Source organism: Staurois parvus, unplaced genomic scaffold, assembly GCF_062004578.1.
Source record: "Staurois parvus isolate SC_StPar_1 unplaced genomic scaffold, SC_StPar_1.0 ptg000186l, whole genome shotgun sequence".
Taxonomy (NCBI): Eukaryota; Metazoa; Chordata; class Amphibia; order Anura; family Ranidae; genus Staurois; species Staurois parvus.
This window is the reverse complement of record NW_028317982.1, coordinates 8,922,115-8,948,836: the sequence shown is the minus strand read 5'-3', so window position 1 is coordinate 8,948,836 and position 26,722 is coordinate 8,922,115. Positions and strand designations below refer to the sequence as shown.

At 40.5% G+C, this 26,722-nt stretch overlaps 1 protein-coding gene across 1 annotated transcript; it reads right to left on the bottom strand.

Moving 5' to 3' along the window:
* Nucleotides 1–2,508: 2,508 nt before the first annotated feature.
* On the bottom strand, nt 2,509–26,352 carry LAP3 (leucine aminopeptidase 3). Its single transcript, XM_089677454.1, has 13 exons — nt 26,194–26,352; nt 24,423–24,535; nt 24,266–24,320; nt 21,299–21,404; nt 19,051–19,210; nt 16,294–16,458; nt 15,050–15,208; nt 11,583–11,707; nt 9,615–9,703; nt 7,621–7,723; nt 6,796–6,875; nt 4,204–4,316; nt 2,509–2,884 (listed from the first exon to the last, which is right to left on the bottom strand). Exons 1-13 carry the CDS (start codon nt 26,290–26,292, stop codon nt 2,689–2,691), a joined length of 1,563 nt encoding a protein of 520 aa, XP_089533580.1. The 5' UTR covers nt 26,293–26,352; the 3' UTR covers nt 2,509–2,688.
* Nucleotides 26,353–26,722: the final 370 nt, after the last annotated feature.

The following is a 26,722-nucleotide window of genomic DNA, read 5'->3' as shown; positions in this document are numbered from 1 at the left end:
CACCCCTTTGATATCACAGAAAAGGGATAACAGAAACTGTTAAGGGGGCTCTCATTTTAACATCAACCAAGGAACACCCAAGAGAGCCACAGCAACGTTTTTGCTTGGACAATTAGACTCTGCTTTCTCTGTTGCGTTATTGTTCTCTTTATGTCTCTGTAACATCCTTTTCTGTAAATATCTTAATTGCACCATTTGGCCTTTTCATTAATAAACCCCCTTTTGAAAAGTGTTAAAGCCATCGCTAAGGCTTTTAAGGCAAACTAAAGAATCCCTGTGAAGAGTGCTACTTTATATAATAATCCTCTGAATATACCTGTCTCTGGTGACAGTGTGTGTTACAGATGTTTATTGTTCACATTTGTAGTTGCTAACATTGTGAAGGATTGATAGGCCCAAAGCGATCCAGTGGCATATTGGGGTTTAAAGGGTTAATGCTAATTAACCTAACCCAGTAACTTTCAGGATGGTGGCACCTAGATTGTGATTCCGCAAGCAGGAAAATCTCTGTGTAGGGTGCAGCTGAGGGTGGCATTGTAACGCAAGTGACAGTGTGGAGTGAGATTGGCTGATCTGAGTTGGTCAGAAGGGCAGGGGTCAGGCATCATGTTCATCACAGTGTGCACCAGATTTTATCCTGTAAAAGTAACAGTGCCATCATCACTTTACTGCACACAGCTTGTACAGAGAGTAGAACAGTGAGAGGGGTCCAGCAGACTTACTCACTACAGGATGCCTGCAGAAAAGTAAATGAAGGGGTAGATACATAACCTGCCACCCTGCACAAGGAGACAAAGGCTGCTCACTGCTGCTCTATTACAGGAAGCTCCTGCACAGAGGTAAAGTTTCACACTGGATTGCTACCCAGTTCTGGAATACACACACAAAACGTAACAGGATTCAAGGAACAATACACGTCTCTTGTATTTGGATATTATAGGTTCCCCAAGTATTTCCCGTGAATAAGTATGTGCTGCCACTATTCCCTAGATTTTTAATTTGCAGTCCTGACATTTTTGAGGCCTTTTCTTTAAAACAGCCCTGCTCCTTCCATATGTGTGCCACAATACCTATTCATTCCTTAGGATGGCTGCAAGTACGGAGCTATCCGGATATATGGGAGTATGGGAACGGTTTGGGTTTTTTTTGCAGTGATAACAGTTTTAGGATATTTGACCATTGTATCAAAACATTTAGATTAGAATCTTTGTAAATCCCCAAAGAAAAGTAAAACTTTCACCCTTGAAAGTGCAAATATCAAACCTTTTCTATAACCTTCCCCTCACCTCAAATCCTACCCCTCATTCTCAAAAATGTCCATAATAAAGTCCAAAATTCAGAAAATAGTCCACACTCTCCAATCTTCCAACTGTAAAAATATCCGATTCTTCACTCCAATCCAAAATACCTAAAAAAAATAAAATGAAATATAGTGCATTATCTTTCACACTATAATATTAAGTGATATCATGCAAAAAACACTAGTGATGTAAAGTATAATATGAACAAGATTAAAATCAACACGTGAAGTAGAAATCCACACAACTCCACTAGTGATCTTGTGAAATAATCACTCCAATTCGTGAAATGCTACAAATACAAAATTTGTGATCAGTGAAAAAGTGTGCAAAATCAGATAAGTGCCACCACTCTGCGTTTAGGATAACATGCTATTACCCTCTTTCAGCTTGCACAGGCGTTTCACAAATCCCATATGCCAGATGGCTTTCCTCTTATGGGAGTGTACAGTGGAATCCCCCGTTCCTCATAAAGCAATGGGCATTGGGATCCCCGTTCCTCACAGGGCAGAGAAGAGCAAACTCAGTGGAGTAATATGTATAAAACACAAATTTATTATCTGCTTACATTTTAGAAAACACCGTCCATCCTATGTTGAGTCCTTCCTATGCTGAGACCATATCCAAAATGGCCGCACTGCTCCTTCCGGTTTTGCGTCTGACGTCACGTCCTTCCAACCGGAAGGAGCAGCTGAAAGAGGGTAATAGCATGTTATCCTAAACGCAGAGTGGTGGCACTTATCTGATTTTGCACACTTTTTCACTGATCACAAATTTTGTATTTGTAGCATTTCATGAATTGGAGTGATTATTTCACAAGATCACTAGTGGAGTTGTGTGGATTTCTATTTCACGTGTTGATTTTAATCTTGTTCATATTATACTTTACATCACTAGTGTTTTTTGCATGATATCACTTAATATTATAGTGTGAAAGATAATGCACTATATTTAGTTTATTTTTTTTAGGTATTTTGGATTGGAGTGAAGAATCGGATATTTTCACAGTTGGAAGATTGGAGAGTGTGGACTATTTTTTGGATTTTTGGATTTTGGACTTTATTATGGACATTTTTGAGAATGAGGGGTAGGATTTGAGGTGAGGGGAAGGTTATAGAAAAGGTTTATGATATCAAAACATTTGCCTAGTGATGTTTTTTTTTTTATAGAACACAGATGGTAGAAGAAATAACATCTTGTTTAACACTACTTGTATTATTCCATTGTCTTTAATGTCCATAAAATGCTATGAACATGTACGTTTTTTCTGGATGCTATGTTAGTAACAAAAAGATAGAAAAACCGCAATTTTAGGTATTTTAAAGTGAATATAAAGTTCATTATGACTAGAAAATTTCCATTACTGGTTGCTGGTCTATTCCATTCAGCATTATGTGGGATTCTTGTCTTTACTAAGTCGGTCAACAAATTCAATCAAGGTCCTTGTGGGGCGCCCTGCCATTCCTTTGCGCAAGTAAGGAACCTCATCCTTGTTTGACATGACGCCAGCGATGTCTAGATGAGCCCAGTGAGGCACGGTGACAAACTCCTTCAGGAATGCAGCCGCAGTACACGCTCCTCCAGACCTGCAAGGTACGATACAGTTAGTCTACTTCTATAATACTGCTGAGATTTGCAGCCTTGAGTAGACACAGCCAGTGACATCTTAACTCTCTTGAGGACCCCAGTGACCTCAGCTCCTCGACAAAATACCTGCCTCTACCCCCCCAACACTGCATGTAGACTCTCTCTATCCATTCAGTCACATCCGACCCTTGGCGATTGCATGGACTGTCACTCGTAAGTGACTTTTTCCATGAATTCTCTTAGCAATTATTTTACAGGGTAGGTTGCCAGGTTTTTCCCCAACCCCTACCATACAGGAGATCCCACGTGACCAGCGATGAAACTAGGACAATTTAGACAGGAGCCAATTAACCTACCAGCATGTCTTTGGAGTGTGGGAGGAAACCGGAGTACCCAGAGGAAACCCACGCAAGCACAGGGAGAACATGCAAACTCCATGCAGGAGGTGCCATGGTTGGGAATTGAACCCATGACCTATTTACTGCACGGCAGATGTGCTAACCACTAAGCCACTGTGCTGCCCTCATGTAGACTAATAGTCTTTATCCAAAACTAAATACAAAGTCTTGACTTTAGAGTGGGCGCAGTCAAAGTTTTTATGCATGTTCATGTCCCCATCAGGGAGATTTGGTTTTACTTCCCATCACAGCAGGAACAGATGGGAAATTGGTCCAATAAGGACCTGAAAACCAAAATTACAATTTTAGGGCAGTGAGGAAGTGTTAGTACTTGTATGGTGACAACTGCTCCTCTTATTTCTTCTAAGGGCATCACGGGGAAAGGAACTAATTAACAGTTTCCCCAATGCAGTCACAGAAATAAAAACTCTTCTCCACTTTACATCAAAAATTGTCAGGAGTTAGAATTAATTCTCCAAAGTCAGGCAGTACAGATGCTATTTATTCACATATATTGTAACCCATTCCAGGGCTGAAGAGAAGGCTTAAAAATCATTTACTTTTACACAAGTAGGTTTTCTCAAATGGCCATAGCATTACATTATGCTGCCATTATAAATACAAACAGTGCTGAATCTCATTCAGTGACAGATAAGGTCACTGAAATGTTATTCAACCTGATGGAATTATATTTATGGAATATGTTATATAAATCTGTAGTTTTAACCAATGTATTTAATTTATTACAGGCATTTAGACGGCGCCAATAACTTACATACTGTACAGTCACACCAGTCCCCGTTCTTACAGAGCTTACAATTTAATTTTGTTATGTATACAGTTAGCTCCAAAGGCTACCACCATGTGTGAGCACAAAACAAAGAAAAACAAAGAAGGAAAAGCTTTCACTGTTATCATACCTGCTGTATTTCCCAACATTATTAAGGTCAGCAAGGGCAGAATCTGTCACTTGTTTACTATAGTGCTCAAACAGAGGCATCCTCCAAACTCGGTCTCCTGTCACAGCACTGGCCTGAAAACAATTAATACAATCAGTTTAGAAAACAAATATTAATGGGTTATTAAAGGACAACTTCTGACAACCAATACTTAAGTAAACACCATGGAAATTGTTGACTTTTTGAACATATCCGAACAGTCAGTCATTGGATCTTGAGTTAAATACTGCCTACCGATAGGAGGGATATATGATTTGTCATATGGAAAAAGTGAGTACAACCCCTACCTTTACCCCCACGTCAATAAAATCCATGAAATTAAAATCCCAGTGTTCCAGATTAGGTGCCAAGGATTAGAACTTCATTAGAGAGTATGGAGTGCCGATTTAAACATCATATATCTTTGCTATTGACATGTGTGGGGTCATCATGCTAAGATCAAGAGAGCTCTCTAGGGTCCTCAGAAGAGAAAAAAAAAAGTGAATGCCTAGGAGTCAGGTAGAGTATTTAAAAAGATCACCAAATGATTTGAAATCAGTCATTCTACTGTAAGCAAAGTCATCTATAAGTGGGATAGATTTCAAACAACTTCTAATTTGTCCAGGTTTGGCCCAACAGCTGACTGTTTGGTGCTAAATGAAGTCTCCAAGAACCCTACAATTTGTGGGGTATCAGTGGGGGGCAAAGTGCATACATCTACAAATCAGAAAGAGATTGCATCAATGCAACCTGCATATGAGGTGTATAAAGAAAAAAAACTTTGCTGTCCAAAAAAGAATATTAGAAGTTACAGCTTGCGACTGAACATATAAGCAAACACCAGACTTCCCAGAACAATGTGCTAAAGACTGATAAATCAAAGATAGAGCCGTTTGGCCCTAGTAAAAAAAAAGGCATGATTGTCACAAACCGAAAACAGAACTTCAGGAGAAGAACCTCATAACAACTGTGAAGCATGGTGGTGAAAATGTTATGGTTTGGGTTTGCTTTGCTGCTTCAGGACCTGGGCAGCTCACAGTTATCGAGTCAACTACACGTTCTGCATCAAAGTGTGCTTGATGAGGATGTGAGGCTATTGGTGAAAAAAAACTGAAGGTAAATTGTAAAGGAGTTTTTCTGCACGCTAATGTCCTGAAGCACACCAGTAAATCCACCAAGGAATTACTCAAAAAGAAGAAAGAGAAGGCTATAGACTGCTCTAACCAAAGCCCTAGTTTGTTTCTGATTTAAACTTTTGTAGAATTTTGAAAAAAGCAGTTCATGGAAGGAAACCCACCAACAGCTTGCAACTGAAGGAATGTTGCATGAAGAAGTGGTCAAAAGTTTAAATGTGTCAATGTCAGAGACTGGTGGACAGTTATACAAATGCCTACAATAAGTCATTTATGCTACAGGGGCAGTACCAGTTTTTGATGCCAAGAGTGTAGTAAACTTTTGCAGAGTATATCATTACATCTATTGGTATTTTTTTAAATAAATGATAAAACGGCAAATGTTTCTTGTTTTCTTATTCAAGTACATCACCTTTATCTGTAGACTTTGTTTGAATAAAAATCTAAATATCTACCTGTTCAACTATGTTAAAAAATTTAAACAACGTTCATGGGATGTACTTCATTTTTAACATGACTGTAAGTGAGCATGTTATAATCTATTGCTTCATAAACGCGTAAATAACAATCAAGCCACATTTTGACACAGATTGTTTTGAGTCATGGAGAACGAAGAAAGATCAGAGAAAAATAGAACGTGCAATTGGCATGTAATCAAGAAGTTCTATCACTCCCTAATTCTCCCTCTGTTCTTCTCTTTTATCAGCCATGCATTATTTATTTTACTAAGGCCTTGTTTACAAAAGTGCAGGCATCTGAGCCATGTTTTTACCAGCCTCTGACTGCCCCCCTAAAAGATATCATACAGCTAGGAGGGGGCTGTACACATACCGCCTCCTGTAAAAAAAAAAAAATTAACCAATTGAAGTCAAAGGGATCATGCTGCAACCATGAGCCAAATGCTTGGACCACAGTTGCAGCAAAGTAATTGCATTCAAAACCCCTGTTCACAAAAGAAGAAGAGGCATTCAGGAGATGGCAATATCTCTTGCTAAATGCCTGCAAACCACAGGTCTACTGCCCTCTGAAAAGTAATTCATTGCAGATTTTCGAAGGGGTAGCAGAGACTGCCACACATATATAGTTAATCTAAATGTAGCTGTCAAACAAATGAGGTATTTCGGGAAAAGGAGGAACCAAAGGATGGAGCTTCCTTTAGGAAAGTAAAATGCTTGTTAACATAAAACCAGGAAAAGAAGTGTGCACAGAAAAGGTTTTTCTGAATATTCCAGAAGATGATGTTTTGTATACATTTTGTGACCATGGGTATGAAGGCAAGCATGACTTACACAAGGTGCTCAAGTCTCTATTCCCTGTCCCTTCCATCACCTATTATTACAATTACTGTTTACCAATTGTACTAGTTTACATATCATTGTACAAGTTTATTTGTAAACTGCACAGTAATGTAGATAAGGGGAAAAAAAAAAAACCGTTGAACCTCTTGAAGATGAGTCCACAGCCAGGAAGAATTGGTGAACACACCGGTAGCAGCAGATCCTAGAGCCACGTCCATAGCACCTGTAAGAGAGAGTACTGTAAGCAGAGAGGAATCTGGGACACTTAGGTCAGGGTGACAAACTGTGCATATGCTAGCTGCTGGGACATCTCTACCCTCAATACTCTGGAGTCACTGACACTGAAATAAATATGTAGTGATGCCAGAACACCTAATCTGCATATTTCAGGCCAGATGCTCAAAGTACCGAAGCCATCAGACAGCATGACAGTCAGGAAAATTAGCATTTTCAAGAGGGTCAGCAATGTTAGCTTTAATTTTCTCAGTTCAGGATTCCAATAATATTCCATTTGCAGGATAAATTTCAATAAAATCTGGAACTCGAGTAGTCCCTTACCCAGGGCACACTATTATGCAAAAATTTTTATTGTGCCCAACCCCTCTGCACTATCCTACCGGTCAGTGAGGCCATCCAGTTTTGAGCCAGTAGTAAGGTATGTTGTAAATTTCAAAAGGCATATGCAGACATCTCAAGTATGGAACCATGTTATAATGAAAGCATAATGACCCTGCACTAGACACTACCAAAATGTTCAGCTCCAGGTAAAACTGCATAACTGTGGCGGTGGTCAATGGTCAAATCAAACTGACATATCGATAACTCCTTTACAATTCCTAGACCCATAAATAACTTTGCATGTGTTGCCCACATCCAGTTTGTATAGTATATAATAAAGCTCAAGAACAAATCAAAGCCTATTCTTTCTAGTTTCTGCGTTGTACTATTCAATACCAGCATGTACATACCAGTTAGAGTTGCTGCATTTACGATGGCTCGTGCATTGAAATTATGTGCATAACAGAGAGCATCAGCCAAAAGCAATCGCCCTTCGGCATCAGTGTTGTCCACCTGTCAAAGAATAATGATGTTTACCAAATCTAAAACACCAAAATACGTTGAAGAATAAGGGGTTTAACAATTATGCAATGTGAAAATAGTCTGTGACTGCAGCAGGTTCTTGCAACCCATACAAGTAAAATTGGGGTTTATAGTGCAAAAAGAGAAATGAGTAAATGGGACTTTTTAATGTGCTAATGTGTAACCCTCAGTAAAAAAAACACACAAAATCATATGTGGAAAACCGTAAATTTGGATGAGCCTTAAACCATACATGATCAGCAAACCCCCATACACCTTCCCTAAAATATGATAATACTCATACAGATGACACAATTAAACACATTATGATATATAACCAGTACTGCTGGGAGGCACCCCTATCTGATTTGTTGCCACTACCTCCTCTGTATGTGTTCCTGGTGGGTCTTCACCTGTACATTCGATAATCTTCATGCTTTGGCTGATATACATTGTTGTGAGAAAATTCTATGGTATCTGTATCATTGTATGTATATTCACTTTTTAACTACATATGAGTCACTTTGTTCTTTTTTTTATCAGCTGCCTCTTCTAAACCCCTGAAGAACCTGCGAAATGCATTGAGATGCTGCAACTCCCCATAATCTATTTTCTAATATCATAATGTAGTTAATTGTATCATCTATATGAGTATTATTACTTTACGGAAGATGTATGGGGATTTGCTGATCATGTATGATTTAAGGTTCATCCAGACTTGTTTTTTTATCCTTTTGGGGGTTGTTCAACCTGCTTTTTAAAATATGACGCTGTAATAAAATGTGAGATTTTTTACATATAATTTTGTGTATTTTTTCCTGAGGAACCTATTTTTCTTTTTGTACTATGTTAAAATTGAGATGTGGTGCTGGAGGTTATCAATTATACCTATTTGTCAGAAAATTTGGTGTTCAGACTCTATTGTTTGAATTGAACCAGCCATTCCTAAAATCATTTACAGAGCTGACAATCCTTGCTATAGCTAGGGTAGTCATGAGCACCAGGACCAGAATCCTAGTAGGAACACTCACAGAAAATGCTGATCTCTGTCCAGAGACACTCACTTTGCAATGCAACATTTTCCACACATAGCTTACCCCTCTAGATATGTATACATGCCCAGCCATGATCCCTCGCCTCTGCCTCATCTACATGCTCCTCAGCTGTGGATTTGACTTGTTTCAGAGCTTAGATAGGGTAATATGTCACCTCCATCTACGTGACAATGTTCGGTCCTATAATTGAGTGATCAGGCCTGAACACTGTCATATAGGGAAGGTCACATAGTCCTTCGTACCCAAAAACCCCACTCAGTAAGTGATCTGACATTGTGGGGAGGCGGCAAACACAGGTGGGCAAATATACATGCCTGGGGAGTGTCAGCTATGTGCAGACACTGGCACTTTCTAAAAGTAGATTGAATATTCCCTTTAAAATGGTTAGTTTACTTTTTCAGAAAAAAATATGAAAAAGGAGCACACTGCACCCTCCCCACCCCTCAGTATCTGCTGTGCTCACCTCTGTGGGTGATGAGCTGTCAGGGCCTACACAGCCAGTGTAGCAGTCTGGGGATTTAAAATCCCCTTTATTATTCCCCCGTCCTTCCGTAAGGCTTTCGGGATTGATAAGAGCGATTTTCTGTGCTAGCATTGACCAATCAGAATCACTCTTATCCATCTCTTATCCAGCTCTACAGAAAGAAGGGGGAGAGGAGTGGGGACTTCAAACCCCCAACTGCTACACTGGCTGCGTGGGCACTGCCAGCTCATCACTCATGGAGGTAAGTACAGTGGGGAGTGAGAAAGGAGTAGGGTGTTTGTTCACCTTTTCATTTTTTTCCTGAAAAGGTGAACTTCCACTTTTAGGCCAGCAAGTGTTTCACCTGAATCGTCTTTCCATTCTTTGCTTTCACAACGTCACCAGGTTTATTTGCTCCGCCGCTGGGCATATTTTCGCACAAAGGAGCCAAACCTGAAAAATTGCAATGTAGATTAATTTTATCAATATGTTCCGAACATAGGACAAATTCAAAGTGTTTTTTGGTGTCAAAGTCTAAAACTTTAGAAATAATCTCTGCTTTTATAGCCTTTGATGGCTTGATTAAACAAGCTGACTATAAGCAACTGGCCATGTAATTTTTAGATGAACAGTACAAGATGTATGTTACAGCCATACAGGTTGGGATAGAGTACTTATCAAAGTACTTCATCTAATACATTTGACCTATTTGTGCAGTACTAAACACACTCTGCTGGACTAAGCTGTGAGGGTCACTCACTGGACTGTTCATGCTTTTCTTTTAGACTTTAGGCATGATTAGATGAAGTTTACCCCTTTGGATTAGTGTCACTTTCTATTGCAACTGTTTTGAAGTTAAAAAGATAAGTTCACCTTTTTAGAAAAATAACAAAATGTACACATTTTTGCAAAAAAAAAAATGCATTTATCATTTTTGTATGCAGAAGCTTGGAAAGCATTGCACCTGTGATCAGTGGATCTGGGGTACAATGTCAAGCTTCTGCAGACAAGCCCTGCAGCTTTCAGCCCATGCATCCGCACAGGCTGTCAGTATAAATGAACTACAAGGGCGCTCATCAGAAACCTTCACAGTTCATTCAGAACTACAAGCCATCTGCTGCAGTGGATGAAGGTACTTGTAGTTTAGTCACTCACAGGAAACTGAATGAATGATGCATCCGTCTGGGCGGAGCCCTGTGTGACCGTGTTGTTCTTTGAATTGTGACAGCTGATGCGGAGAGAAGATCCCCCACTGGCTGGCACACTGAGGAAGGTATCAGGGAGAGCTGCGGCAGTGGCTGGAACGTTACATGTTTTACCTTAAAGCAGAGCTCCACCCAAAAGGGGAAATTCCGCTTTAAAGACTGGTCACATGCTCCCCATTAAGGATTGGCACCTTTGGGGAGCGGGAACCCAAAATTGACAGGTACCTGCTCCCACTTCCGCTGCGATCACCCAGGCAATCAGAAGTTGTCGTCCTACCCTCCCTCCCTGTAGTCTTCTGGGACACTTGACAGGTCCCAGAAGACTACGGGACCATTCAGGAAGCACAGCGCTAATCGCACATGCGCAGTGGGCACCCGGCTGGGAAGCCACAAGCTGTTACAGCCGGGTGCCCACACTGAAGATGTCGGAGCCTGGAACACCAGACGGTTGGTGAAACGGGCTGCGGGGAGGACACCACAGGATCGTGGGACAGGTGAGTGGTTGTTTTTTTTAAAAGTCAGCAGCTACAGTTTTTGTAGTTGCTGACTTATTTTTTCACAGTGCGACTGGCACTCCACTTTAATGATCCAAAAAGTGAACTTATCCCTTAATTTAGGTTTTTCATATATTCTGTAGATAACCTATTAGTAGCATCAACTCCTGATATGCTGCAATATGGCATTCTGTCTCCTTATTAATCTAACTGAATGGAAACATTGAAAGTAGTTTAATAGAGTGGATATAGTGTATACTTTACATAAATATATACTGGAATCTAGGAAATCAGCTTTCTAATTTTAATCAATCTCTTACGTATGTATTGAGGTTATATATAGATCAATAAATTGTTATTTTATGTCTAAATTAATTTGTGTGTTGGTGATATGCCTTATTTAAAGGGCAAAAAATTAATGTTGTGTAATTGTTAAATAGGGATGGAAATATATCATTATGTGCATCAAATCACAACAAAATGTGTTGTATAGCCATCTTCACTCTGCTTTCAATCTAATACCACCAGATCAAATGGCAGCACTTTGTTATAATTACAAGCCCACTTTCAATTAACTGATGGTTTTTCCTTGTGTTCATACCACACATATTCAGGCATGGCACATTAACCTACCAATCAGATTGATGGGTAACTTTAGTGTTGCAGCAGTTAATATTGCAGAAGAGACAGTAGCAGCTCCACCCATATCTGCTCTCATTGCATCCATTCCCGATGATGGCTTTATAGAAATCCCACCACTAAAAGAAAAAAATAGACATAAGATGAGATATCAAAAGTAATGGTAAGAGTTATACAAAAATAAAAAAAATGTAATACCAACATATGTAAAGAAAATATTACAAAACCATGATATATTCCTTTTACATATGTTGGGTTCTATCCTATGTCCAACTCCACACATATGGTAAGGTGGACAAAGATGCCAGTCTATGTAAATTTAAAAAGGAGATCAGGACATATTAAGAATAAGGGAGTTACAAAACTCTGAGTTTACAAAAGAAGGGGGAACATGAAACCCTGGGGATATTATGTATGGGCAAAACTGCAGGGATGCAGCTACTCCTGTTTTTTTTTTTTTTCCCCTAATCACAGGAACCTGCTCTTGCCACCAGAACAGAAATAATAGTACTCACTACATGCTAGCGCTACTATGTACAACTAAAATAGCAAACTGCAGTACCCAACTTACCAGCAGGAGGCATCATTGGATTAGTTAGCAGAATAGGTCCCCAATTTCATGTGCATTTTTTTATGAATGCTATTAAATAGTTTTTTTCTTCCAAACAAATAACCTGGGACATGACCACAAAAATTGCTTTTTTAAATCTATAGTTACATAACATTTAGCAGACATTGCCTGGTTATATCAATAAAAACCAGCGCAAACCCACATAATCAATTGCATTACTCAACTTATTAAACAAACTTAAAGACCGTGACAAAAAAACTTTTGTGCTAATAAGGATTAAATTATAAAATATATATAAATAAATATAAAAAATTATTAAAATTCATAAGTCCAGTGACACAAAAATCCCAAAAAATTATTAATTGACAGTCCCGTGACAAAATAAATCAAATTATAAAAAAATTTTCATTGGATTCTTCCGTGCCTTTGATCCCTTCACCATCCACCAGTGCAAAAACCAACATTAACCGCACTCACCAGATATTAGTGAGTCACACGCCTTTCAGGAATATTAAGGGCTCCTGGACCCCCTTTACTTTTTATGAGACCTCCAAATGCTGCTTCCTCTTATGTCTGGGTACCTCTTCTGGTTACTCCTCTCACCGAATCCCCCAAGGAAAATCAGGAAGAAGAAAAGACCATAGCGTGATACCATAGTGGTTTCTCCTCTAAATAATCTCTCCAGACCACTCACATTTTAGCGGGATGTAACCCGCATTTTATTTGAAACAACAAAGATTTTCCTTCAAAATGATCCACTTTCCAAGTACAGCGACTTTGCATGAAGACCCCACAGCCTAGTATACAGCAGGATGGCAGACCTCAGATGCAGACTCATCCACTATGCTAAGATGGCCCCTTGGAACGCACCGCTCAGCGTGCATTCCACTCACCGGAAATGACGTCAGACGCCGGAACAGGCAACCGGAAGTGCGTCAACGCGTTTCGCCCCACCCACAGGGCGTTCTCAAGACGCTCATCTCCACTTCCAAGCCGCTTATAAGGCAATGGGAGATCCCTCCCACTAATTAATCTGGACACAAACCTGGACACAAACATGTCCATCACCGCCATCCCTCTGTATACCCATGTGGGGTCCCCTTACACCAAAAACAGATGCCATTAAATTAGATACATTAAAATTAAAAAAACCTCATTTAAAAACCTAATTTTATAACCTTAAGTCTTCTACCCCAAACATAAGGGTAAAGACAGGGAATTACAATACATTAAATAAAATTCTATACAAAAATAAAATAAAAATAATAATAAAAATAAAATAAAAATAAATCTGACTAAAAATAAAAAAATAAAATAAAATATAAAAATTATATAAATAAAAAAAAAAAATAAAATATAGAAATAAAAATAAAAATAATAATAAAAGCAATTTATATCTAGATATAGATATAAATTGCTTTTTGTCAAATTGGTAATATCCAGTTAATGTCCGAAGTGCGTGTTCATGATTAGGCGTTTTTGATTTTTATTTGATTTTTATTTTTATTTTATTTTTAATTTTATTTTTATTATTATTGTTATTTTTATTTCTATATTTTTTTTTTTTTATTTATATAATTTTTATTTTTATATTTTATTTTTTATTTTTAGTCAGATTTATTTTTATTTTATTTTTATTATTATTTTATTTTATTTTTATATAGAATTTTATTTAATGTATTGTAATTCCCTGTCTTTACCCTTATGTTTGGGGTAGAAGACTTAAGGTTATAAAATTAGGTTTTTAAATGAGGTTTTTTTAATTTTAATGTATCTAATTTAATGGCATCTGTTTTTGGTGTAAGGGGACCCCACATGGGTATACAGAGGGATGGCGGTGATGGACATGTTTGTGTCCAGGTTTGTGTCCAGATTAATTAGTGGGAGGGATCTCCCATTGCCTTATAAGCGGCTTGGAAGTGGAGATGAGCGTCTTGATAACGCCCTGTGGGTGGGGCGAAACGCGTTGATGCACTTCCGGTTGCCTGTTCCGGCGTCTGACGTCATTTCCGGTGAGTGGAACGCACCGGCCATCTTAGCATAGTGGATGAGTTTGCATCTGAGGTCTGCCATCCTGCTGTATACTAGGCTGTGGGGTCTTCATGCAAAGTCGCTGTACTTGGAAAGTGGATCATTTTGAAGGAAAATCTTTGTTGTTTCAAATAAAATGCGGGTTACATCCCGCTAAAATGTGAGTGGTCTGGAGAGATTATTTAGAGGAGAAACCACTACGGTATCACGCTATGGTCTTTTCTTCTTCCTGATTTTCCTTGGGGGATTCGGTGAGAGGAGTAAGCAGAAGAGGTACCCAGACATAAGAAGAAACAGCATTTGGAGGTCTCATAAAAAGTAAAGGGGGTCCAGGAGCCCTTAATATTCCTGAAAGGCGTGTGACTCACTAATATCTGGTGAGTGCGGTTAATGTTGGTTTTTGCACTGGTGGATGGTGAAGGGATCAAAGGCACGGAAGAATCCAATGAAAATTTTTTTATAATTTGATTTATTTTGTCACGGGACTGTCAATTAATAATTGTTTGGGATTTTTGTGTCACTGGACTTATGAATTTTAATAATTTTTTATATTTATTTATATATATTTTATAATTTAATCCTTATTAGCACAAAAGTTTTTTTGTCACGGTCTTTAAGTTTGTTTAATAAGTTGAGTAATGCAATTGATTATGTGGGTTTGCGCTGGTTTTTATTGATATAAGTTTTTTTGGTTTTTGCACCTGTGTACAGCAGCATCTCACGGGGAATAGTGTGTCTAATAGGAGAGTCCTGGGCGCTGAGGCTTTGTCTTTTTTACATTGCCTGGTTATAGAATTTTAGAGGTCAGTTTCGGTGACAACAAAACATTTAACTTCAACAATCTATTCAGTTTCATCACCTATCAAAAGTGACCCCCTTCCCAACAAAGACCAGGGGTGGATCCTTAGGGTCAGGGCTGCCAGTATAGTGGATTTCCAACAGCAGTGGAGGTTCATCAGACCCTTTGGCTACACTTAAAAATGCTCCCATCTGTTGTTCCTCTATCCATTGCTTTGACCTAGGGAGACATTTAAAGTCATTGTAAGTTACTTTTCATTTTAAATGATCAAAAACATGTTTATAATTAGTAATAAAACAACAACAAATATTTACATCTAATAATGAGCTTACACAGTGCTGAAAAAGGAAGCTCTAGTGGAGTATTGGTGGACCTAGTATAGAAAAAAAAAAAATAATGTTTTCCCTATGTTGATTCTTCGGAATCTTCATTTTATTTCCACAGGCAAAAAAGCGTGGTCAAATGGACACCTTAAAGTGGCCAACTAAAAATGATTAAACAATACAAGCCCTGGGAGCTCCATGGCTCCCTCTTTATGTACTATGGCAGATGAAAAGCTGAACTAGCAAAATATACAAATATATATATATATACACACACACACAGATTTTACTTAAAGCCATAGTAATAGTACATAAAATGTGAATAGGATGCTAAAAGATGACATGTAGATAGATAAAAAAAAAAAAAACTGGCAAGCTTCAGAGGGTAAAATGCAGTCCCTTGAAAAAGTATTCATACCCCTTGAAATTTTCCACATTTTATCATGTTACAACCAAAAACATAAATGTATTTTCCCTTCCACTTCACAATTATGTGCCACTTTGTGTTGGTCTATCACATAAAATCCCAATAAAATACATTTACGTTTTTTGGTTGTAACATGACAAAATGTGGAACATTTCACAGGGTATGAATACTTTTTCAAGGCACTGTATTAGCACTTCAACGTGAAGTGTCAATGCGTCTGATTCTACTAGAATACTCATGACAGCAAGGCTAGCCATACACTCCTTGATTTCTCCATCCATGATGAACAGTGCGGATGGAGAGAGAAATCTATACTGCCAGCAATTACATTCAGGAGGGAGTGGTAAGGGGGGGCTGGACACAAATTTTCACAGGTCATCAAAATTATTATTATTACACAGGATTTATACAGCACCAACTGTGATTGGCAATGAAGAAATACCTGGAATATATGATTTTTTAACAGCGCCATCGCACAAGTGTCTGTATACTGCTAACTGAGAAACATTGTTCTATGTAACACTGCTTTTATATGCTGCAGACTCAAAACGTACCTTGTGAAGACCTTTACATTGCCTCCCAACTTTTCCAACTTCTCCTCAAATATCTGCGCAAACCTAGTCGGAGTCATGTAGTTTGCAGGCGCTTCCATCAGATAGCGGGCCAGGTTCTGTCCCTCTGCATAGGACACTCCTTTCTGCCAGGCCTCTCCTTCTTGACTAAAGTAGAAAAATGCAATCACATTTCTTGATGTCATCTTTAACATATACAGTCATGACCAAAAATATTGGCACTCCTGCATTTCTGTCAGATAATGCACCACTTCGCCCAGAAAATTGTTGCAATTACAAATGTTTAGGCATTCTCATCTTTATTTCTTTTGTTTGTATTGGTATGACACAAAAAAGTGGAGAAACTAAAAGCCAAATCTGACAAATTCAACGCAAAATCCAAAAAGTGCACAAAATTATTGGCACCCTCAATGTAATATTTGGTCGCACACCCCTTGAAAAATAGAACTGAAATCAATTGCTTCCTGTAACAATTAATGAGTTTCTTACACCTCTCTACTGGAATTTTGGACCACTCTTCTCTCTTCTTTGGCCAACTGCTCCGCGTCTCTCAGATTGGAGGGGTTCCTTTTCCCAACTGCTGTTTTGAGATTTCTCCACAGGTGATCTATGGGATTGAGATCTGGACTCATTGCTGTCCAGTTCAGTACTCTCCAGCGCTTTGTCTTAAACCATTACTGGGTGCTTTTTGATGTGTGCTTTGGGTCATTGTCTTGCTGAAAGACCCATATCTTCTGACAGAGACCCAACTTTCTGACACTGGGCCCTACATTGCACCCCAGAATCCTTTGCTTTTTTTGAAAGCAGAATGATGGGCTTTACCAAAAATATGTAATTTTGTCTGTTTGAAGCACATTCTCCCAAAAAACATTTGGGTTCCTCAGGTAAGTTTTGGCAAACTCCAATCTGGCTTTTTTATGTTTCTGTGTCAGCAGTGGGGTCCTCCAGCGTCCCTTTTCATTAAAATGTTGACATATAGTGTGAGCGGACACAGTTGTACCCTGTACCTGAAGGTCAGCTTGAATTTGTTTGGAAGTTGATCGAGGTTCTTTATCCACCATTCAAACAATCCTTTGTTGCAATCTTTGAATGATTTTTCTCTTTTGTTCACGTTCCAGGGAGATTAGCTACAGTGCCATGGGCTGTAAACTTCTTGACAATGTTGCGCACAGTGGACACAGGAACATTAAGATCTCTGGAGATGGACTTGTAACCTTGAAATTGTCCATATTTTTCCACAATTTTCGTTCTCAAATCCTCAATTCTTTGCTGCTCTTTCTTCTCCATGCTCCATGTGGCACACAGAGACACACAACAGAAAGGTGGAGTCCATTTTTCACCATTTTAACTGGTTGTCGTTGCGATTTCTATATTGTTAGCACTTGTAACTGATACAGGTGAGTTTAATTACAAATTACAGGAGCATCACAAACTTGGAATGCAATTATTTCTTACAATTTTGAGAAGGTGCCAAGAATTTTGTCCATTGTTATGCTTAAACTATCTACAGGATTTATATTTGTACTCTGTGCTTTATTACATATGGATGTTAATCTTTCAATAAAGCTTAGTTTTGAATTTAAAAAAAAATATATCCCAAGATCCCATAACACTTAGCAACTGCACATTGCTTTACAAGTTTTATATCAGGCCTGCAACAAGTCCTTATGTTGTGTCATGATTTTGGCATAGACCACGACTACAAAGGCTACTCAGTAGTCAAGCAACAGAATAGGCAATAACAATCTGCAGTGGCTGAATCTGGCCTATGGATGATGGAAAGAATGTTGTTTCCAGACCATTGTGAATTACCCATAGTAAATTAAAGAAGACATACTGCTAGTTTTTCTTTCTGGCTAGCATACACAAACAAAGCTATAATGCTACAGGAGCATATGTTTTCTAATAGGAAAGTAAAAGAGCAAGGAGCTAATAAATATTAACTCCAGTTTCAGGATACCTCCTACGTGAAATAAATTTCAGCCATGTGCCAAACCAAAGAGGGTTGAATCTGATGATAGTCTGTGAACCACACTATTCTCTATTGTTAAAGTCCAACTCCAGAAAACTTGAAAATTCTCCCTTGCGGTGGGACTTTGCCTGCACTGTGAGGGTTAACTTTTTATTTTAGTGGAGAGTAAAAAGCACCTGATCCTCTGCTCCCCCAGCACTCAGATGGTGGACTGTTCCTTCAGTGTGATCATGTTCAATGCAGGGCAATAGACCCTGCATTGGTCTTCATGATGTGAAGACTTTAGACCACTGATGCATGGGGAAAAGGCACTGCATGGACCATTGCAGCATGAAGGAATGGAAGATAGTGTAATACATTTCCTTTCATATGCCCCCTACACCCAAACAGTTAACCCTTGCAGTACGAGCACAGCCCCACTGTAAGGGAAGATCTTCAAGTTTCCCGGAGTTGAGCTTTAAGGGCAGCCAAATTATGTGTGAGAGGCTTAAAAGCTCTCCAATAGTAAGAAAATGAGTGCGCCCGTTCTGAAACAAATATTGCTAAGGTGACCAACAAGAGGCTCTAGCATGAGGGAACAGCCGACTTTTACCAGATATTTAAAAGTAAACAGGTAATGGAGTCATGTAGCGGATATAATGTCTGATTCACAGAACACAGCTGGACATTTTCCAACATGCGGAGGTCTTTTTTCAAAATCTTAACAAAATTATGTTTGTGGTCACTTTGATTATAAAAACGTAAAGACTGCATGTATTACATTGTACCTCCCATACACCCTGGTAGAAACAAGTTTCTTCTTTTTCTTCTTAAGCTCATCATACTCAAACAGCCCAAGAAGGGCACCTTCTGCTGCTGCCTGGGCATCTCCACAAGGGTCCACCTCCGCTTGTTCAATTTCCATGTCTTGAAGCTGTCTGCAGCCCACTGCAAAAAACCAAAACACATTCCAACATCAAGTGTCCATTTCATTATTATAATATACCTCTCATTTTCTGTCTTAGATGTTCTCTTATTGTTAATAACATTTAGTTCATTTCAACATTTCCTTGTTAAAAAGTGTGCATGCAAGTTCAGTTTTGGCTGTAAGCGTTTGACAAAAGCCCATTCACACCACAAAGTGCACATTATTAGGCTTCTAAAGCATGCACCGGTATGCAATATCAACACATGCTGAAATGTATTCTTAAAATGCATTGCAGTGCTCACTTTCTTTTTTTCCAACATGTATGCGATTCCTTTGTGCTCCAGCATGTTGGGATGCCCTACTGCACTTTGCATTATGCTGCACCTTGGTGAGAACTGAAGCCAAAAGGACAAAAGGCAAAATTACCTTGTCCTGGCGTGTAGCCCTTAAAGTGTAATTTCAGTCAAAACCTAACTAAACCTAAACCTGCTCCCACCCCCATTCTAAGCCTATTCTATCTATCCTATAAAAAGGGAAGATGTCTAGATTTACCTATTCTGAAGTCACTCTAGTGCGGTCACATGATCGGGTCCCAGCTTCAGTGTAGAGGAGGGAGAGCCAACAATGGCTGCCCCCTAGTAAGCATAAGGGTGACGTAATCGCCCAGGCCGTTGTCAGCAGTCTTTTCTGTACACGGAAACTGCCGCTGGAGAGATCATGTAACCGAACCTGATTGCCTTCAGAATAGGTAAGTATAAACATCCTTCCATTTACAGGGTAGAGAGCATAGGCTTGGAATAGGGGTGGGAGTAAGTTTAAAGGATAAATTATAAATGAACATCTGTTTGCAGGTAAATAAATGTGCATTTATTATTTTTTTTACTAGAAGCCTGCAAAGCATTGCACCCACAATCCGCAGATTGTGGGTACAGTGCATGACTTGCAGACTGTCAGTGTAAGCTGTCTGCTCATAGCTTTTGAGAGCATGCAGTTACACAATGACAGAAAGCATCAATGATCAATCTAGAGCACTCACCAGCGCTCTGGTAGTTCACTGAAAACTACAAGCCATCAGCTGCAAATGATGACAGTATCTCTAATTTCTTGAGGCCCAAAAATGTCAGAACAGTACAGATATCCCCCAAATGACCCCTTTTTGCAAAGTAGACAGTCCGATGTATTTCAAAAGAGGCATGGCGAGTTTTTTTGAAGTTGTAATTTTTTTGTCATGATTTTCTGGAAAATTAATGAATTAAAAAAAAATTATTAATCACAATTTTTTTTTTTTTTATTACATACTGTCACCAGTGCAGTACAACATCAGCATATAACTGGTGTGGCGGTAATCAGGGACACTGACTGGTGACAGTACAAAAAAAAAAAAATTAAATTTTGTTTACATTTTTTTTTTATTACTTTTTTTCTCTTTATGTAAGATTTGTTTTTCATATTTCACTATGACCAAAGCAGTATGTTACCATAGTAACATTGTACTACTTTGGGGAAGTGATCAGTATTTTTTTTTATACACAATTTGATTGCTTACAGCAAAGAATTTCTTTGCTATAAGCAAGCATTTAACTGAATGAAATCGATTAATTCAGCTTTTTTTGTTGTGATTAGCTGTGATTGGCCACGACTAATCACATGAAACAGATGGGCTGTGACTTGCCCAGCCTGTGCATGTGATCACTGTGACCATTCACAGCTAGACAAACCTGTATAAAATGGATGACATGAAAGGAAGCCATCCATTGCTTCCAACTGTCATGTGACCTGCTGTAATTTGTCACAGCAAGTCACATGGTACTGGCAACGGGATCGGTACACAGATCTGTCATCGGCCATGTCTGAGGTACACAGCCGGTGACAGATCTCGCAACAGCGTGGCCCTGCGGGCACCGCAATGTGCAATTCCGGAAGGACGTCATATGATGTCCTCCCGGAGGGACAAGAGGTTTGCCCAGCTGTCATATTACTATAGGCCGGGAGGGGAGTGATTAAGCATTGTTAGGCTTTGACTGGAATTGTGATTTTGCAGAGTCCCTGTTTCCAGTTGCAGTATGATGTGGTTCACACTGCCCCAATGCCAAACCAAAGGCCATTACCTGACACTGCAGTTCTGATGTTCTCCTTCCTCTCATTCCAAACCTCATGTTGATTAAAGCCAGCAGATTCTTTACCCAGCCCAACCACTACAACACTGGGAAATTCCTGAAACACAAACACAAAAAGTTCTTCTCTGGCACATACAGTGTAAAAACTCCAACCAAGAAGAGAAGAGCATCAGCGGCCATTGCATCAAAAAATAAAGTACTACAGCCGTTTCCTCTACCCCCGAGTTAACAAGCATTGAACTATTTCCCCCTTGCAGTGGACAAAAACGAACTAATCCACCACTGGAACCTGCAGGTGATGACCCATCAAGATAAGTTAGGATTCCAAAACTTACCGGATGATGGAAAACCAGACTGCCAAAAAAACATGCCGCCCACAGTGTCTGTGACAGTTCCCTCTAACACACAGCCAATGCCGTGGGGAGGAGTGGGCGGACATATGCATTTTGGGGCTCCTCCCCTTTCTTAATGTTGTTGTCAAGGAGCCACTGAGCAGCAGTAAATCTTTAAGGTGCAAGCATATCGGCCTCTACAATTTTGACGCAGTAAATTTCTGACTAAAGTTCCACTTTATGACACTGTGTGCCCAGATCTAGAGGGGTGCCAGTTTGGTCTGTGCCCCCCCTAGATTTTACCTGCACCCCCCAGGTCTCTGAGAATGCATTCCCTGATCCTTGTCCAGTCTGATGGGGACAGTTGATGTACAGGGGCACTCTGATGGGGACAGTTGATGTACAGGGGCCACTCTGATGGGGACAGTTGATATAGGGGGGGCCACTCTGATGGGGACAGTTGATATAGGGGGGGCCACTCTGATGGGGACAGTTGATATAGGGGGGGCCATTCTGATGGGGACAGTTGATATAGGGGGGGCCATTCTGATGGGGACAGTTGATATAGGGGGGGCCACTCTGATGGGGACAGCTGATGTAAGGGGCCACTCTGATGGGGACAGCTGATGTAAGGGGCCACTCTGATGGGGACAGCTGATGTAAGGGGCAAGCATTGAACTATTTCCCCCTTGCAGTGTGGGGACACTGCAATGGTCTTTGCTCTCTCCCAGGATAAGGCTTTAAAGCTGAACTTCATGCAAACAGTTGAAAACGTATTAGGAAGCGGTTTTAACTGACAATGGATTTGGATTTCTGTCCTTCCAGAGCTATGATTTACTAAGCTCTACCACACAGCAGAGCCCAATAGAAGTAATCTACTGCTGCAGAGAGAGGCAGGTAAGGGCTGCGTCAGCTTTGCCTGAACCTCTTTACTACCAGGAAGGTACAAGGAAAATTAGGAGTATATTATATTACAAAGACTGCCATACAGTAAAGGACAAACGAGTGTACATATTTTTAAACCTTGCCTAAAAAAAACAAAACAAAAGTGGACAAAAACGAACTAATCCACCACTGGCACCTGCAGGTGATGACCCATCAAGACAAGTTATGTTTTCAAAACTTACCTTAATCATCACTGGCACCAGCAGCTGCTCAGAGAAGTTTTTTTTAATTCAGTTTAACTTTATTATCAAGATTTCTATAACAATCTGGGGTCTCAAAGTGCATTATCTGCTGTTGGGGCAGATGGTGAGGCAATCACCTTGGGTGCACACTATTATACTAGCGTCAATTTGGGCAGCAGCCAACTGACCTGCCAGCATATCTCTGGAGTGTGGAAGGATACAGGTGCACCTGCAGGAAACCCAGCAAGCACAGAGAGAACATGCAAACTCCATGTAGATACTGTCCTGACCAAGACTTGAACGGAGGACCCCAGTGCTGCAAAAAAAAAAGTACTAACCACCAAGCTCCTGTTCGCATTAACCCTTTCGCCACCAGGGCCGTACATCGTACATCATTGGCTGCAGACACCAGGATTGTGTATAAAACTGACAGGCAGACTCCTGCCTGTCAGGTGGAAGAAGTCAGGAGGCTCAGCTGCTGCCCAATCGCTTCCACAGCCCCCCGGTACCGGTGCCACCCCTGCACGTATGCTCCCGCCATGTATCTGGGCCCCACTTGCCCATCTACAGGCCCGGGGAGAGCCATGCAGATGGAGAGGAGAGCGGACGAACATCCACTCTCCTCCCCTTCTTTCTGTGACCCCGAAGGTGACGTTTGTTAAGTCACTTCCAGGTCACTGCTGTCACTTTCTCAGCTAGCACAGCCGAGAAGCAATGTATTGCAATGCGTCGGCATTGCAATACATTGAGTGGAGGCCAGGGGCCAGACACTGAGCGGAGCCTAGAGGCCAGAGACCCTGCCTGCCTCAATAAAGAGAACCTGTCACTTAAACATCGTCACATAGGGGACTTTTTGTTCCCATATGTAATGAAAACAGTAAAACAATTTTTTTTCTTGCAAAATAATAAAAAGTTATACCCAAGCACATAACACCCCCTCCCCCTCACAAATGCACGTGTAAATTGATGACCTATAGGGGCTTTTGAAGCATCGCCTATAGAAAATACAGGGTACTGAAGTTTGTCACCATTTTATAGGCACACACAAATTTAAGGTTTGGCATGTTGGGTATCTATTTACTCGGTGCAATCTCGTCTTTGATATATTACCAAAAAAATTGGGTCATTTACTGCATTTTTTGCCCTAAAAAATTACTTTAGTGTGTTTTTTACTGAAATGTTGCATTTCCTAGACTTTTGCGGTAATATTGTGTGACATATTGGAACTACCACTATTTTATTCTCTAAGGTGTCTTTCAGAAAATATATAATGTTTCAGGGGTTTTGTGTAATCTTCAGGCCTAAAATTATTATTTTTTAAACATGTGTGCAAACAATACGCATACGGCTCTGGCAACGAAAGGGTTAAACAAGGAAAACCAGCATGAATATTTTATGATTATTAAAAACAAAATGGTGTGTAACTATAATCATTTGACCCTCAAGATTGTAAGTTTTGATACATATTACAATGACATCCTGCTTATAGAAAAGAATACCTCATGTAAACCATAAAATATCCGTGATTTGCCTTTCTTGAGGGAAGGTCCAGATCTGCAGGTGAAACAGACAACATGCCGGTTTATTTTTGACAAGCTTCAGAGAACATTACAAATTTATAAGGCATAACTAACAGAAACAGAAGATTTACATTACCTTGTCAACTGATCTCTCAGCTTCCCAGACACAATGTTGTCAAACCTGTCCCCTGCCTGAGTGAAGACCACGTTTTCTTCTTCAGTTTTTTCATAAGCACCCAACACAAGACCCTGAAAAAAAAGAAAGAAACGATATGTGTCTTACAATTGTGTGTAGCTGTATATAGAGTGATGCTCATTTTTTGGTCATTTGCTTTAGGGTTGGGTTTTTCAATGGTAAAAAGCTGAAACATTTTCTTAGTTCATGTATGATGACACAGATTAGTTACATTGGCTTTGAACTAAGCCTTAGGAAAGCTGGCATTGACCACAATGTATTTAATTACAAGAGAGACAAATGGCCGAGGTGCTGGATCAGTAAAATGCAACGTTTATTGAACAACACTTATTCAAATTTACACCTAGGGAATTGTGGAGCAGCTTCAAGGATGAGAGTGAGCCTCCACTGGACAACAGCAGGACATCAGAGGATCGCTGAGTTGGATGATGGAAAACCAGACTCCCAAAAAAAACATGCCACCCACAGTGTCTGTGACAGTTCCTTCTATCACACAGCCAATGCCGTGGGGAGGAGTGGGTGGACATATGCATTTTGGGGCTCCGCCCCTTTGTTAATGTTGTTGTCAAGGAGCCACTGAGCAGCAGTAAATCTTTAAGGTGCAAGCAAATCGGCCTCTACAATTTTGACGCTGTAATTTTCTGATTAAAGTTCTACTTTAAGCCATTGTGCTGTGGGCCCAGGGTGGTCTGTGTCCCCTAGATTTTACCTACACCCTCAGGTCTCTGAGAATGCATTCCCGGATTCTTGGGCCAGTCTGATGGGGACAGTTGATATGGGGGGGCACTCTGATGGGGACAATTGCTGTAAGGGGCCGCCCTGATGGGGACAGCTGTTGCAAGGGGCCGGTGACAGACTATCAGTGACTCACATGCAGTGTTCACAAGGTGTCCTCAGACTTTTCTATGCTGCACCCGCAGATCATACAGGCTAGATTCCGTTCTGCAGTATGGCCACAGCAACTACCTATCTCCATGAATTGTAAAAACTAGAGCATTAGGGGGAAATTAGGGACACAGGACAGTTATATACAGAGTGGAGCGCGGTCTACGCACAGAGAGGAGCGCGGTCTACGCACAAGAGAGGAGCGCGGTCTACGCACAAGAGAGGAGCGCGGTCTACGCACAAGAGAGGAGCGCGGTCTACGCACAAGAGAGGAGCGCGGTCTACGCACAAGAGAGGAGCGCGGTCTACGCACAAGAGAGGAGCGCGGTCTACGCACAAGAGAGGAGCGCGGTCTACGCACAAGAGAGGAGCGCGGTCTACGCACAAGAGAGGAGCGCGGTCTACGCACAGAGAGGAGCGCGGTCTACGCACAGAGTGGTGCTGGTTTTGGACTTCATCCCACAACGCTGACCATAGCATTCAGTAATCCAAGATCCAGCAATACATGGCAATACCCAGCCTGCCTGCCTGCCTGCCTCTATAGTGTATCCAGCATGAATATCATCAAATGGACGAGGCCTGTAGACACATCATTGTAATCAGGGTTCCCCCTCATCCCTTCAATCCCGATCACACACTAATGACAGGTTCTGTGGCTGGTTAAGGTGGTCACTAAACTCAGTGCCTTCTCTGCCTCGTACGATCCTCAGCCCCTGTGTAATGAATGTGATCGGTGTTATAGGGATGAGGGGGGAACACCGATTGTAACATATCTGCCATGTAAACACACCGCCTGAGACAAGGGGGATCCATGAGAGGGGCTCACCTTCCGGCCAGTGTTGTAGCATTGAGCTGACAGTGACAGGTGCCGGCAGCAGCCGCGGTGAAGACTCCTGTGCAGGACACATCTGATCGGATGCAGCATGGTGACTGCCAGGACCTGTCACTGCACAGCCACTGTCCTCTAACATGTGACTGGAGGCACACAGTGATGACGTTGTGGCAGAGAACCTGGAGTGACCGCCCAATGTCCTTCCACTGCCCTATCACAGGGAAGATCCCAGACCCCGCCCCTCCATCACTATTCGTCTATCATTATAACCCACGTCTGCCACCTAGCGGTACTGCACAGAATAGTCACTTGCAGGATAGCAAGTCAGGTCCAAGGCACAGAGGATCTGCAAAGTACACAAATCCACCACAACCAATCAGAAACCATCTGTTTGACTTCAGACCAATACAAGCAGACTCCTATGCTCTTCTTGTATCATTTTTTTGTTACGTTTGTAACTAGCACTTTTTTTTTTATTATTTTATGTCCAGCACTGTCTGGTGATGGAGGTCAGTAATGAGGA

Excerpts from the sequence above, each read along its gene's own strand:
- LAP3 (XM_089677454.1), bottom strand. The coding sequence starts at position 26,292 with ATGCTGCATCCGATCAGATGTGTCCTGCACAGGAGTCTTCACCGCGGC. Across the intron at positions 11,708-15,049 it reads AAGGGGGTCACTTTTGATAG|TGGTGGGATTTCTATAAAGC; the intron begins GTGATGAAACTG and ends TTTTTCTTTTAG. Across the intron at positions 2,885-4,203 it reads AATGTTGGGAAATACAGCAG|GTCTGGAGGAGCGTGTACTG; the intron begins GTATGATAACAG and ends CGTACCTTGCAG.